Below are 15,149 nucleotides of genomic sequence, written 5' to 3'. Positions count from 1 at the left end.
TTCCCTCGTAAAGACCTTCAATGCACTCTTTCCACCTGTCTCATCTGCATTTAACAGAGGAATTTCCTTGCAATCTTAATGTTTTCGTTCTTGCTTTTAGTTACACTGAAGGTTGTTTTGACTTTTCTATGGGTTGAGTCCGTCCTTCTGACGATCCTTTCTTTTTAGATTTCTTCAGATTTTCCAATTAGTCACTTTGTCTTAGTTTCCCCGCACTTTCTGTTTATTCCGTTCCTTAGTGATTTTTACATCTGTATCCTCCTACAGAACTTTCGAGTAACAGCCGCAGATTGCTGTTCACCATACCCGTCAGATCGTTTACTCGAATAGAGGAGGCGAGCGGTCCTTACACATCCCTGGGGCATTCCTGACGGTACTTCTGTCTCCTATTATCACTCGCCATCAAGGACAACGTACTGTTTTCTGTTACTTAGAATGTTTTCAAACCACTCACACATCTGATAATCTATGTTAACAGTCTGGAATGCGGCACTGTGTCAAATGCTTTACAGACAACTAGGAATATGGTATTCACCTGTTGCCCTTTATCCTCCGATGAGGAGGATATCCAGCAGGAAAGGGGTGAGCTGATCGTCACACGGGTGATGCTTTCTAAATCTGTGTTGATTTGTGTGTAAAAACGTATCTCACTCAAGGAAATTTATGAAATTAGAACTTAGAATATGCTGATGAATTCAGCAGTGAACTACAATTAAGGATATTCGTTGGTATTTTGCAGGTCTATTCTTGCACTCGTATTATACAGGACGATAACTGTTTACCGAAGTGGTGTGGTTAAAATCGAAACGAACAAAGTGATACAGCCTCAAATTGACCTAAAAAGCCACCTAAGCTACATTGCATGACAGTCACGCAATACTTCGGCCAAAAATTTACCTCATAATACTATGAATATTTACACCATAAAATTAACAATTAAATATATTAATTTGTCTGGCTCGGAAAACTACTGTGCTCTTAGGGCTTATATGTAGATGGAACAGCAAGTGTGTTTCTGTATGACGTCTTGGGTTTCCAAAAATATATTCAAATGTGTGTGAATCCCTAAGGGACCAAACTGCTGAGGTCATCGATCCCTAGACTTACACACTACTTAAACTAACTTACGCTAATAACAACACACACACACACACCCATGCCTGAGGGAGGACTCGAACCTCTGGCGGGATGTGCCGCGCAATTGGTCTCGGGTTTCTGGCCACGTTACAAGGCCCTCTGTGGCATTGTAGCGAGAAGGAAGTGACTTTGCCTTACTTCTCTGGTTTCGGTATTACTTACCTGGTGTCTTGCTGCTTCGGTAGTCCCTCGTCGCACAGTAGTAGCGTTCAGGTGCAAGGTTAAATGTCGGCTTGTGGTCCTCCTGAAGTGGGGTGTGTCGGGATGCCAATTGTTAAATTTTAACAACTTTTTGTAATATATTCTTTTTAATGAAGAATATTTTGCAACACTCGTCACAGAATTTCCAATATGGCGGCTCTTGCCTACACCGTTATATTCAACCCTTTTCAACACATTTATCACTTTCCATACTCGTGATAGATACTGTCCACGACACGTGGCGTTCATTGATAACTAGTACCTTCACTTTTACTTGACATCTTGTTTAACAGCTCGAATATTTACTCGCGACCGTTGTTTTGGAGCCGCCCCCGGTTGCTCGACTGTGCGTTTTGAGTTGCGCCTCACTAGTAACTCACCCTGTCTTCCCGACGCACAAGAGAGACCCCACCTTTCTCCCTCAGCCAATAGGGACACTTCACTCGTATCCTAATACCTATACATATCAAAACTTTTAACCAATAGGCTTTTAGATCGCTGTTGCCAGGCGGATCTGACGTCACTTTGCGGACATTGTGACTGAAGTTTGTCTCGGAACAGTGAGTCAGATTGTAAGATCCTACTCCCGAGTAGTCGGATCTTGTCCAAGGTTGCACAACATTGCCTCCTACGATATTATCGTTAATGTTCCTTGCTGACGCATAATGGTCAGATGTACATGTAGCCTGGCTGCTACTGAGCATTCCCGAGCACATAAATGTGCCTAATACTTAGCATAAACACGTGAATGGAATGCACGGATGCATTACAGCGTGCAATGCTCAAAATACCACGACTTTCGGCCAAGCACTCTTTGACCATTGTGAAGTATTATGACTACCAGTGGGCCACTTATACGCCCTTATGTATATACTGCCAGCTGTAACGTCACCGGTGCTCACGGTATCGTCGTATATTGGCTTACTTGTGTTGGCTTATGTTAAATCGGCATTCAATGTGTCCACTTCAACCTCGCGGTCGATGGATACCACACCGTGGTGAGCTGCAGTCCTCCTTAATCTATAAAGGGCCCAATCGGTGATTTTTATTCGATGGCTTCTTTAATTACAGAATCAGAGGCGCCTTTAGACCGAGCCATGAATACCGATTTGACCGTGTGTGTCTTTACAGCAGGCGACTTATCTTGCCCTACAAGGGGTGAAGGAACGATTAGTTTCTTTACGTGCTCTTCACCAGTGGTCTTAGTGTGATTCTTGCTTGAGATCATTTCATTCATACGGTGAACGTTGTAGCCGTTGCCCCTGAACACATTGATTAGTAGGCTCAGCTCATGTGACACGTAATCGGCGTGAATAGCTGGGAATCGACAAGATACCTTGCGAGTGTGGTCAGTCGTACGTGGGACGAATAGAATAAACACAGGAAGGAGTATGACGGATTTTGTTTACGCTGCTTCGAGAAATTCGCTTAGCTGAGCATGCTTTAGGGAACAGTCACCAGATCAAATTTGACGAAACCTCGTCCTGGCTCACACTAACGGCTTCTCCGACGGCGTAATTAAAGAAGCCATCGAAATGAAAATCACCGACAATACCCTTAATACAGACGGCGGACGGCAGCTCACTGCGTCGTGGAATCCGGCGACTGCGAGGTGGCACATCGAAGGCCGAGGCGACGTGTGCCCATACATGGCGGTACCAGTGGTGTCACAGTCGGCAGCTAGTATACATATGGGCCTACCAATCTCTTGACAATGACAGAGGAGTGGTCGGTTTGAAAGCTCGCGGAGTGTTAACCACTTGACAAGACTGGAAACCAGCGAATATTTTATTCAGTTGGAGGTTCTTCCAGGATTGATCGACCGCAAATGTTCAATACAAAAATGTTGTGCCTCGACTTTCCCTACACCACCGTGATACGTTGTAAACTGTTATGCTTTACATCCTGCACATGGGATCACCCCTGCTCTTTTGCATTTGCCTGTTACTCTCCGCTGGGCGAAAGATTCACATGCTGTGTCGTCCCTACCAAGAAATACTCGTTTGATGCTCCATATAATATTGATGCTAATCTTGTTCTTCCTTTTCTTCTTCACTTCATGTATTAGGCAAATTACCTGTTACACTAATCATTTCTCTCGTGGTATTCATACATTTCTTCTTCCAGGGCCTTTATTATTTAGAATCTTTATAAGAAATTTTTTTGCAAAACAATAAACTGGTAGCCAAGATCGCAGGAATTCATTTTATACCATAATTACCGGTTTCGGCGAACCTAAAGCCCCCATCATCGGATCTTAGGACACATACAGGTTACAACATCAAGATCTGTATGTGTCCTAGGATTCGATGATGGCGGCTTTAGTTTCGCCAAAACCGGTAATCATGGAATAAAAAGAACTCCAGCGATCTTGGCTACCAGTTTATTGTTTTACAACCATCTAGATCGCTCCCACTTAAGCACGATGTGTTCCTTACGAAATTTTTTGCACCCATATTCCTTCCATTTCCTCCTATTTTCCTTTATTTTCTCCTTTACGTTAAATTTTCCTAAATCTTGGCTTATATCTTCATTTCTTTTCCGATCATACCTTGCATATCCTTCCAGTCTTCTAAGAACTATTTCTTGAGCCTGTATTCTATTTTCTAAATGTAATTTTATATGTGGATGACCTAAATCTGCTTACAACTAATGTAGGCAGGAGTGTATAAGTTGGAACACATAGCCACAAATTACAACCTAACATTGCCGGTAGAAGACATTTCAGTGTAGACAAGAGTAAGATATAAAATAGTCCTGAATAATAATATCTTGGGGCATGTAAAAGGTCTTAAATATGTAGCATGGGACATCACGTATGAATATAACCATCACGTTTACCAAAAATTAAATAAATTTACTTCCATGTGTGGAACCATCGTTAAGATTTTTGCAGAATATAGCCAGCAAAGAATTGAAGCTGAAGTTTTCTACAACAATAGCAGTACCAGCCCTTACTTATGGAAGTGAAGTGCAGGCAATAAGAAGACAGTGTGACGTTGATGCCTCATGTCATAGTATTGTGATATTGTTTCAGTGGGCTGCCAAAGCTGCTGGAACTGGACCTGAGTGGGAACCAACTGACGTCGGTGCCGGCGGACGCGTTCCCGCGATCGCTGCGGCTGCTGCGGCTGCACAAGAACCAGCTGGAGAGCCTGCCTGCCGCGTGGCCCGTTGCGCTGGAGGAGCTGGACCTCAGCGACAACATGCTGCGGCGCGCGGATGCGGCCGCCCTGGATCGGCTGCCGGCGCTGCGGGAGCTGCGCCTCGAGGGGAACCCCTGGCACTGCGCGTGCGACGCCACCGGCGACCTAGCCGCGCTCGTCGCCCGCCGCAACTTCCTGGAGGACATGGAGGACCCCATGGTGTGCGCCTCGCCGCCAGACCTCAGGGACTCGCAGCTGCTGCACGTGCTGCGCTACTGCTACATCGACCCCAGCGCCACAGGCGTCTCCGCCACGTCACCGACACTGCTCGGACGTGTACCGACAAGTATCCGAGAGACGAGTTCAAGACCTTCTGCAGCGGCTGCCAACTCTTCCGTGACACCCGCTACCGTCACGAATACAACGGACGTCCCTTTCAATCCGGCTTACAACCACGCGCAGGACACACTCGCCTTCAGTTTCATCCTCCTCGTGTCGATCTGCCTCGCTGTAGTGGCCGTCATCCTGATACGCAAGATCTACATCCTGTGCCGCGAGAAACGCTTCTGCGTCAGGCACGACGGGGAGAAGCTGACGTCAGAAGACGAGGAGTCAGTAGTCTAGCACCATCATCCATCGTGCCGCTCATTACCACAAGAGAAGAACGAACCACTTTTTCATATCTTTGTTCTGTGTTGTTATTGGAAATCTGTCTCCTGCACGCAGCGTCAATGAAACGATACAGCACAGAAACTTGACACAAGAACCTAAACAACAAAATTGTGTTTTATATTTGAGGCAACAAAGCGAAGTAGATCCTCCGCAACGGACTCTACTCCTACCCAACTGCAGTCGTTAACTACTCTGCAACTCGAACCTTATCAAATTCTTCTTAACGAGCTCTCCATAGAATGGAACTGAAGTTCCTGCTAAACAGTGGAAGTAATTTTCCAACTGCAGGGAAAATTGTGGTGCATTCTATTCCTGATCCGCAGCTTAGAGACCTCCATAGATTTCATCAGCCTGTGTAGTGCCGATTGTAGGAAGAGGATACGAACGTCGTCGACTATGGAAGATACTGAATGAAATATTTTCTGTTCTTTGTTACACGTAACGACAAATAAACTGTGGGCTACTTCCTTAAAACTATACGACTGCAGACGAAAGTTCTCGTGTGAGTTTTGCTGTTGGTAGAACGATGAATTTCTCGTACAAACAGATGTTTCATGTGCACAAAAGATAAATAACGGGACGTTTCTATATGTGACATTCACTAAAAATGGCAGACCATTAAACTGTTACCGTTAGAAATAAACCATTCTCTTTGCAGTAAAGTGGTAAACGTTTCCACGGAATCAAGAAGGAGATTTTCTTTCATAAACAATTAATGAATAAGGCAATATCTGTTTATTCTACTCTTCTGTGAACAAATATGACCTATGAATAATGAGATAGTCATACAAACTTTTATCTGTTAACAGTACCAGGATAATGGTACATCATTCAATAAAGCCAGGTATTCAGATGTTTAATATGTTGAAGTCGTTCTCGTGATTAAAAACGAAAGCAGACATTTATGAGGTGTGTTATAACACTTAGAATATCATCTCTGGTACTGAAATTAGAAGGAGAGGGCCGGAAAACAACGTGAGCAGTGGTTACTGTAGTCTTAAATTTTTATGTGTCTGAGATGGAAGGCTCGTGAATTATCAGAATATGTAAGACTGAGTGTAAATAAAGATTTTCCTATTTATAGTAAAACAAATATTTTATTTCAGTTAACTTTAAATCTATTACCAAATTTTTATCTACGACTGAATATTTATTTCGATAGGGCAAACTATGAATTTCAACCAGTCGACTCCATGCCTTATTTGTTCGCTCTTTTCCGCATTTTTCTTGCGTAATTCCACAGCTCTACACATCTAATTTCTACACAAATTAACGGCCTTGAGAAGGCGCAGCGGGTTCGCACACAACTGACTGACACAAATAAGGCTTCCACGACCTGATGTCTAAGATGCTGGTGAGTTTTCCGGGTGATCGAAGAAAATTTTCGCTTCGTGACCTTTCGTCCAGAGCTTCGAAAGTCATCTTCGGATTATCTCATGGCGATTGCTGTCTCAGTCGACAAGACCCCAGCACCACGAGCACCTCCGATGATTTCCGGCGCTGCTCTGCACGAAACGTCAGGGCCAGAAAAGTTTTTAAGACCACGGACATACAATCCGGAAGATTCACGAGCAGTTATTTGACAGCCTCTGTTTTTTCTTCCATTTTGTCCTGAGCTCCGTAATAGAGTGTACCCATTGTAAATGGCCGTACCAGTGATCCCAGTGAACAGCAATAAAATATAATATATAACAGTATTTATCGCATAAAAACACTTTCATTTAAAAGTGGCACACGGTTTCGACCCGAGGTTGATCATCCTCGGACCATACTCTAGTGATGACGTATAGAGACGATGGCACGAAATGGGGGTACCGCTTACTGATGGAAGCAGTCAACATCAGTGTGTGGTATTCGTAGTTTCTGCTGCAAGCCATCGTCTCCACATGCCGTCGCTGGAGCATGGTCTGAATATGATCCACAACGGGTCGAAACCGGTCACCACTTATGAATAAAAGTGTTTTTATGCGATCAAGACTATTTTATGCAATATTTTATTACCGAATCCATTGTTTATCCTACACTGGGTGCACCCTCATTGGAACATGTAGAGCATTTGTCATGGGCATCAAAACTAACATGAAGGTCTCTTGCTTTGTCATTAGGGGCTCCTGGAGTGTCGGTTACGTTTGGCAGTTTTATAGCATTATGCAATACATTGACAGTAAGTTCCAGACAGTGAAGTGATGTTGCCAGATGGTTTCCAGCTGTTATTTGGCCTTTGGGCTTTCTTTCGCACTGGGAAAGGAAAGATGGCGCATACTCAAGTCAAATAATTATCGCAACTCTCTATGGATGGACACTCGCTCGTTTGTGATACTTCTGCAAAAAAAAAATGTTCAAATATGTGTGAAGTCTTACGGGACTTAACTGCTAAGGCCATCAGTCCCTAACCTTACACACTACTTAACCTAAATTATCCTAAGGACAAACACACACACCCATGCCCGAGGGAGGACTCAAACCTGCGCCGGGACCAGCCGCACAGTCCATGACTGCAGCGCCCTAGACGGCTCGGCTAATCCCGCGCGGCGATGCTTCTGCAAATGGTTACAACTACAGTTAAGAAAAGGGACAGTAATTTCAAAGACAATACTGAAAGTAATTGCCTATAGTGATTCAGTTTGCAGAAATCAAAAAATCCAGAAAAACAAAGAATAAACAATTTGATATATTGGAGTGGGATGATGAAAATATGCAGTATCGGAGAGGGAATATACACTCCAACTGCTTTGCACGATAAAAATCAAATTATAGTGTGTTCGTCAATATACTGTAGAACCTTCAATCTTTTTCACAGTAGGATATGTTACACAATATTATTGATATGCTAGGGTCCACCAAAGGCGCTTCGTTCCATGCCGATTTTTCCGGCGGAAGCTAAGGTGAGCGCATAAAGTTTCTTGGACGCTGATTGGATGCAGATCTGGTTGTGTCTGGATGTGTTTGTGGAAACATCGGTGAAATCTGTCATTTTACGCAGCTATAAAATGACGAGAAGAATGACTGCAACTGTGGCGGAGTGGGCCTCGCAAGCGAAATCGCGCAACCTTTTCTTGCATTCTTACAGGAGTGCACTGAGCGAGGCGGCGCAGTGGTTAGACACTGGACTCGCATTCGGGAGGACGACGGTTCAATCCCGCGTCCGGCCATCCTAATTTAGGTTTTCCGTGATTTCCCTAAATCACTCCAGGCAAATGCCGGGATGGTTCCTTTGAAAGGGCACGGCCGACTTCCTTCCCCTTCTTTTCCTAATCCAATGAGACCGATGACAGCGCTGTCTGGTCTCCTTCCCCAAACAAACCAACCCTTACAGGAGTGCTCATCGCGTGAGCTACGCAGGAGAGCTTTTTTTCTTGTTGTTTTTTGGCAAGTAAGAAAGAGATATTTCGTAACAGTAATGCCCACGAAAGATAAGGTTTCCAATCAAGTGCCGGCCAGAGTGGCCGTGCGGTTCTGGGCGCTACAGTCTGGAACCGAGCGTCCGCTACGGTCCCAGGTTCGAGTCCTGCCTCGGGCGTTGATGTGTGTGATATCCTTAGGTTGGTTAGGTTTAATTATTTCTAAGTTCTAGGCGACTGATGACCTCAGAAGTTAAGTAGCATAGTGCTCAGAGCCATTTGAACCATTTTGAACCAATCAAATATTGGTCTGGAACACGGCTTTAATTTGCCAATGAGTATTTTAAAAAAGTAAGGAATTTAAAAGAAAATGCTTGGACTGTGACAGGTAAAGTAACAAATGCATCACTGTTGCAAAAACCATACGTTAGTACCGCTATCAGGAGTTGGTAGCGAGAAATCTACTGTGGGAATGAGGAAATGAAGATGGACAAGTATTGTATTATATCTGCATCATTAATCAGATTTTAATTACTCCCCTATATTCAGACACGTAACGCAATGCAAGGCAGCAGAAACGAAGCACTATGAAGATCACATGCAGGAAATGTAAAACTGGCATGAAATAAGCCAGTCAGTCAGGCTCCAGCTCTCGGTTGATATACAGCTACAGAGCGGAAAGGTAAGTGTTTATCTTTTTGTGTGCGTGTTTCTGTGTTTGTGAAGGGTAAATTTATTCAGTCTGTGGCGCAATAGTTGCTGACCAAACAGCCAGCTACGTAGCATCAGCGTCCATTGGTGACACATCAAGAGAGTAGCATCATGCATATCTAGAACTGTCTGCTTTTATATTTCACTTCTTCATGGATAGGGTGTGTCCATGCTGTCTGCGGACGCAGGTTGAGCTGGCCAGAGTTCGCCAACAGCTGACTGCTTTTGGCTACGGTCGGTCACTTTCTCGCTGCTGCCTTGGGGCACAGCGGTGGCGGAGAATCTGGAGCGTCGCCTGGGAACCTCAGATGTCGCTTGTTTTGTCCACGGCTCTGCTTCCGAGGCACCTCCTACCGCGCCCGACGCGGTGGATCCGCCCTCACGGCAGGATGAGTGGCAGCTGGAGCGAAAGCCAATGTTCACTCGGTATGTCTGCCGGGGAGTCTCATCCGAGATGTGGAGGTGGCCTTGTCTCTAGCTATCGAACATCAGTGTGCAGTCTTCTGCATGTTGAGGCTCTCATCGGAACCAACGACGCTTGCAGCGTGGGTTCTGAGGCGATCCTCAGTTCTACAGCCGGCTGGAGGAGGTGGTGAAGATTGTTGGCCTCGCGAGCGGGGTGCAAGGAGAGCTTGGAATTTGTAGCAGCGTTCCCAGAGCTGATCGGAGTATTTGGTTTGGAGCCGAGTCGAGGGTCTCAAACAAAGGCTTCGTCACACTATGGTGGTCTTGCCTTCAGATTTCTAGACGTGCTTTATCTAGTGCGGATTTCCAGACCTCCTCTTGATAGTTCAGGGATCCACTACAGAAAGGAAGCAGCTAGACGTAGTACTTGTGGAGTGCGTATGAGGTTTTTTTTAGGCTAGGCACTGCTTTGAAGTGCTCTGATGAACACTCGGTATTCAGAATAAAGACACCTCGATTGTCACAATTTTATCAGTAAACTGTCGACATAGTTATAATTCCTGAATTTACTGCCCTCGAGGAGAGTTCTTGAGCTCAAATTATTGTTGTGACCGAGAGCTGGCTGAAACCGGAAGTGGAACTGATATATTTAGCGAGTCGTGGGACGTGTATCGGATAGACTGATTAGAGGCCATAAGAGGGGGGAGTGTTCATTGCAGTTGACAATAATATTGTTCTATTGAGGTCAAATAAATCTTTTGACAATGTTGACTGGAATACTCTCTTTCAAATTCTAAAGGTGTCAGGGATAAAATACAGGGAGCGAAAGGCTATTTACAATTTGTACAGAAACCAGATGGCAGTTATAAGAGTCGAGGGACATGAAAGGGAAGCAGTGGTTGGGAAGGGAGTAAGACAGGGTTGTAGCCTCTCCCCGACGTTGTTCAATCTGTATATTGAGCAAGCAGTAAAGGAAACAAAAGAAAAATTCGGAGTAGGTATTAAAATTCATGGAGAAGAAATAAAAACTTTGAGGTTCGCCGATGACATTGTAATTCTGTCAGAGACAGCAAAGGACTTGGAAGAGCAGTTGAATGGAATGGACAGTGTCTTGAAAGGAAGATATAAGATGAACATCAACAAAAGCAAAACAAGGATAATGGAATGTAGTCTAACTAAGTCGGGTGATGCTGAGGGAATTAGATTAGGAAATGAGGCACTTAAAGTAGTAAAGGAGTTTTGCTATTTGGGGAGCAATATAACAGATGATGGTCGAAGTAGAGAGGATATAAAATGTAGGCTGGCAATGGCAAGGAAAGCGTTTCTGAAGAAGAGAAATTTGTTAACATCCAGTATTGATTTAAGTGTCAGGAAGTCATTTCTGAAAGTATTCGTATGGAGTGTAGCCATGTATGGAAGTGAAACATGGACGACAAATAGTTTAGACAAGAAGAGAATAGAAGTTTTCGAAATGTGGTGCTACAGAAGAATGCTGAAGATTAGATGGGTAGATCACATAACTAATGAGGGAGTATTGAATAGGATTGGGGAGAAGAGAAGTTTGTGGCACAACTTGACTAGAAGAAGGGATCGGTTGGTAGGACATGTGTTGAGGCATCAAGGGATGACCAATTTAGTATTGGAGGGCAGTGTGGAGGGTAAAAATCGTAGAGGGAGACCCAGAGATGAATACACTAAGCAGATTCAGAAGGATGTAGGTTGCAGTAGGTACTGGGAGATGAAAAAGCTTGCACAGGATAGAGTAGCATGGAGAGCTGCATCAAACCAGTCTCTGGACTGAAGACCACAACAACAAATGAGGTCAATGTCTACTGTCAATAGTGCGTAAATACCCCGATCGTGCAATACTAGTTGGAGGCGATTTAAACCTGCCGCGTATAGGCTGGGATGTCTATGGATTAATTGCGGGAGGTAGAAGCAGAGAATCATGCGAAATACTTTTGAACATTTTTGCTGAAAATTGTCTTTAGCAGCTAGTCGGCAACACGCACGCAATGGAAATCTCTTAGAACTTGTAGCTACAAATAGTCCCGACCTTATCGACAAAGTCGGTACAGAAACAGGGGTTAGCGATCATGTTGTCGTTACAGGAACTATGATTACGTAACTTAATAAACCAGTCAACAAGCCCAGGAGAGTGTTTCTGCTAGATACAACAGATCAGCACTTATTAGCATCTCGCTTAGACAGTGAATTGGCATCAATGCAAGAATGGAAAAGACCCACCATGTTTTAATAACTAAATTCGATGAAACTGAGAAAGCAGAGACTGTTGCACTCTCGATTCAAAAGGGAACGCACAGATGGAGACACGTGAAGGTTAGTAGAGATTCGTGCATCTGTGAGAAGACCTATGAGCGAAGCGTACAACTACCATCGTCACAGCAAAATATGTGGCAGAGAAACCGTGAAAATTCTTGTCTTACGTAAATCGCTAAGCGGGTCTCAGTCTTCCATTCACTCCCTTGTTGACCAGTCTAGTGTGGCAACTGAAGTTAGCAAAACGAAAGCCGAAGTTTCAAATTTCACGTTCAGGAAGTCGTTCACACAGAAGGATAGTACAAAAATACCGTCATTTGACCTTTGGACCCATATTCATAAGCGTACCAGGCATAGAGAAACAGCTGAAAGATTTGAAAGCAAATAAATCATCAAGTTCAGATGGAACCCCAGTTCTATTTTACAAAGAGTGCTCTACGGCATTAGCCCCTTACCTAGCTTGCATTTATCATGAATCTCTCGTCCAACACAAAGTCCCGAGAGACTGGAAGAATGCAAAGATGACTCCCGTATATAAGAAGCGTAAAACAGTGAACCTGAAAAATTACAGACCAATATCGGCAACTTCTCTTTGCTGCAGAATCCTTAGCATATTCTCAGTTCGAATATAATAAACTTTCTTGAGACTGAGAAGCTTACGCCCAAGAATCAGCGCAGTTTTAGGAAGTATCGCTCGTGCGAAACTCAGCTTGCCCTTTTCTCACTTGACATATTGCGAACAATGGATGAAGGGCAACAGGTAGTTTCCATATTTTTACATTTCCGGAAAGTATTTGACACGTTGCCCCATTGCAGGCTGTTAACGAAGGTACGAGCATATGTAATAGGTTCACAGACATACGAGTGGCTCGAAGACTTCTTAAACAATAGACCCGAGTATGTCTTCCTCGACGGCGAGTGTTCATCGCAGACAAAGGTATCGTCAGGAGTGCTCCAGGGAAGTGTGATAGTGCCACTATTATTCTCTATATACGTAAATGATTTAGCCGTCAGTATGGGCAGCAATCTGTGATTATTTGGTGATGATGATGATGTGGTGTACGGTAAGATGTCGAAGTTGAATGACTTTAGGAAGATAGACAAAATTTCCAGTTGGTGTGGTTTATAGCAGCTAGCCCTAAATGTGAAAAAATGTAAGTTAGTGCGGATGAGTAGCAAGATCAGACTTATAATGTTCGGATACAGAATTACTAGTGTCCTGCGTTTAAATATCTGGGCGTACCGTTGCAAAGCGATACGAGGTGGAAGGAGCATGTGAGAATTGTGGTAGGGAAGGCGAATGGTCGACTTCGGTACATTGGGAGAATTTTAGGAAAGAGTGGTTCACCTGTAAAGGAGACCGCACATAGGACGCTGGTGCGACTTATTCTTGAGTACTGCTCGAGTGTTTGGAATCCGTGCCGGATCGGATGGTAGGAAGACATCGAAGCCCTTCGTAGACGGGCTGTTAGATTTGTTACCGATAGTTTCGAACAACATGTAAGTGTTACGGAGGTGCTTCGCGATGAGAATCCTCAGAGAGGAGGCAACGTTCTTTTCGAGAAAAATTATTGAGAAAATTTAGAGAACCGGCATATGAAGCTGACTGCCGAACGGTTCTATTCCCGGCAACATATATTGCTCGTAAGTACCACGAAGACAAAATACGAGAAATTGAGGCTCATACGGAGGCCTATAGATAGTCGTTTTTGCCTCGCTCTGTTTGCGAGTGGAAGAGGAAAGGAAATGACATATAGTGGTACAAGGTGCCCTCCGCCAAGGGCCGTTAATTGTCTTGCGCAGTAGGTGTAGTAGTCCACCACATACCTGCAAAACCAAGTGGCCAGGATATCAGAACACGTGCACAAAGCAGAAGTTGCAGTTGAAAGTTAGTTTCTTGTGAGAAAGTGATGACATTGTTACAAGGAGGAGAAACTATCACGATTCAGAATTGGACAACAACAGAATCGCGACCTGACGAATCTGTGGTTCGTTGTTCCGACCTGCGACATTTCCGATCCCACAACCGTAATGCGAATGTGGATCTGAAGGGTTGAAGAGGACCGTACTCAACGCAGTACCATTGCGACGCCACGCGACTAGCGTCCAAGAAGACAGACACAGTATTCGTACAATCATTCGTGTCATTTACCTTTAGGCAGGAAATGAGCTCTTACAGTGCAGCGTACAGAGCACCATGAATTGTCAGTGAGGCCATCACTGTTGCAGTTTCTCTTGAAGTGGCAGCAGAACGACGCCGACAGTGGTGAGCACAACAGCAATACTTGGCAAAGCTGTAATGACTAGTCAAAACACCATAAGGACGAATCAGTGTATACATGCTACGACAAGACCAAATGTTGCCAGGCTGTATTCAGGTCCAGCACTTCGTGTGATGGTATGGAATGCCCTAGGGTGGATGACACTGTCAGATCCAGTGTGCATAGCAGGTGTTATATTTCTAACGTGTTAAGGCCGGTGGCTGTGCGCTGCAGTCGAGGGATCTGTGACGTTATCTTTCAACACGATAACGCCAGTGCTCTATTGACCTTTTCCGATATAGAAGGCGTTCGACTGTTGCCACTTCCAGCACGTTGCCTAAGTCTCTCACTGCTGCTAGACTGGCATGCCACTACACGACAGATACTTTGTTTGGCGTTGCCGCAGCGTGCAATGACGGTAGCATGACGTCTACAATTCAAGCTGAGTTCGACACGCTGCCCAGCTGAGTTAGTCCTGTTGTTGCTGCCAGAGCTGCTGCTATGTGGACTGAGACAGCTCGCCACGAATTCCTCTCCAGTTCCAACCGACTCATCTGAAAATAACTCATGCATCCTTTGTCCCGAATAATTTATTTGACATATGCCAATCTCTAACTTCCTCTACAGTTTTTACCCTCTACGGCTCCCTCTAGTACCATTACATGATGTCTTAACACATGTCCTGTCATCCAGTCATTTTTTGTCAGTATTTTCCATACGTTCCTTTATTCACCGACACCGTGAGGAGTTCTCACTCACTATATATTCAGTTTACCTAATTTTCAAAATCCTTCTACAGCACCACAACTCAGACTCATCGATTTTCTTCCTTTCCACGTTTCCCATAGTCCATGATTCACTATAATACAATAATTCACTTCAATACAATACTCTACTCCAAATGTATTGTTTTAGAATTTATTTTATCAGATTAAGGACATTGCTTGACATTTATTTTTAACACTAATAGGTCTCTTTTGGCCACGGGTGCCCTT

At 44.3% G+C, this 15,149-nt stretch overlaps 1 protein-coding gene across 1 annotated transcript in view; it reads left to right on the top strand.

The window, feature by feature from the left end:
* The window catches only part of LOC124794832 (leucine-rich repeat-containing protein 15-like), a 76,632-nt gene extending 70,425 nt beyond the window's left edge, over positions 1–6,207 (top strand). Inside the window, exon 4 of the mRNA XM_047258500.1 lies at positions 4,376–6,207. Within this exon, the coding sequence (XP_047114456.1) occupies positions 4,376–5,108 (733 nt within the window). The 3' untranslated portion in view covers positions 5,109–6,207. The remainder of the gene's footprint in view (positions 1–4,375) is intronic.
* Positions 6,208–15,149: the final 8,942 nt, after the last annotated feature.

Source organism: Schistocerca piceifrons, chromosome 1, assembly GCF_021461385.2.
Source record: "Schistocerca piceifrons isolate TAMUIC-IGC-003096 chromosome 1, iqSchPice1.1, whole genome shotgun sequence".
Classification (NCBI taxonomy): Eukaryota; Metazoa; Arthropoda; class Insecta; order Orthoptera; family Acrididae; genus Schistocerca; species Schistocerca piceifrons.
This window is presented reverse-complemented; position numbering and strand designations above follow the sequence as displayed.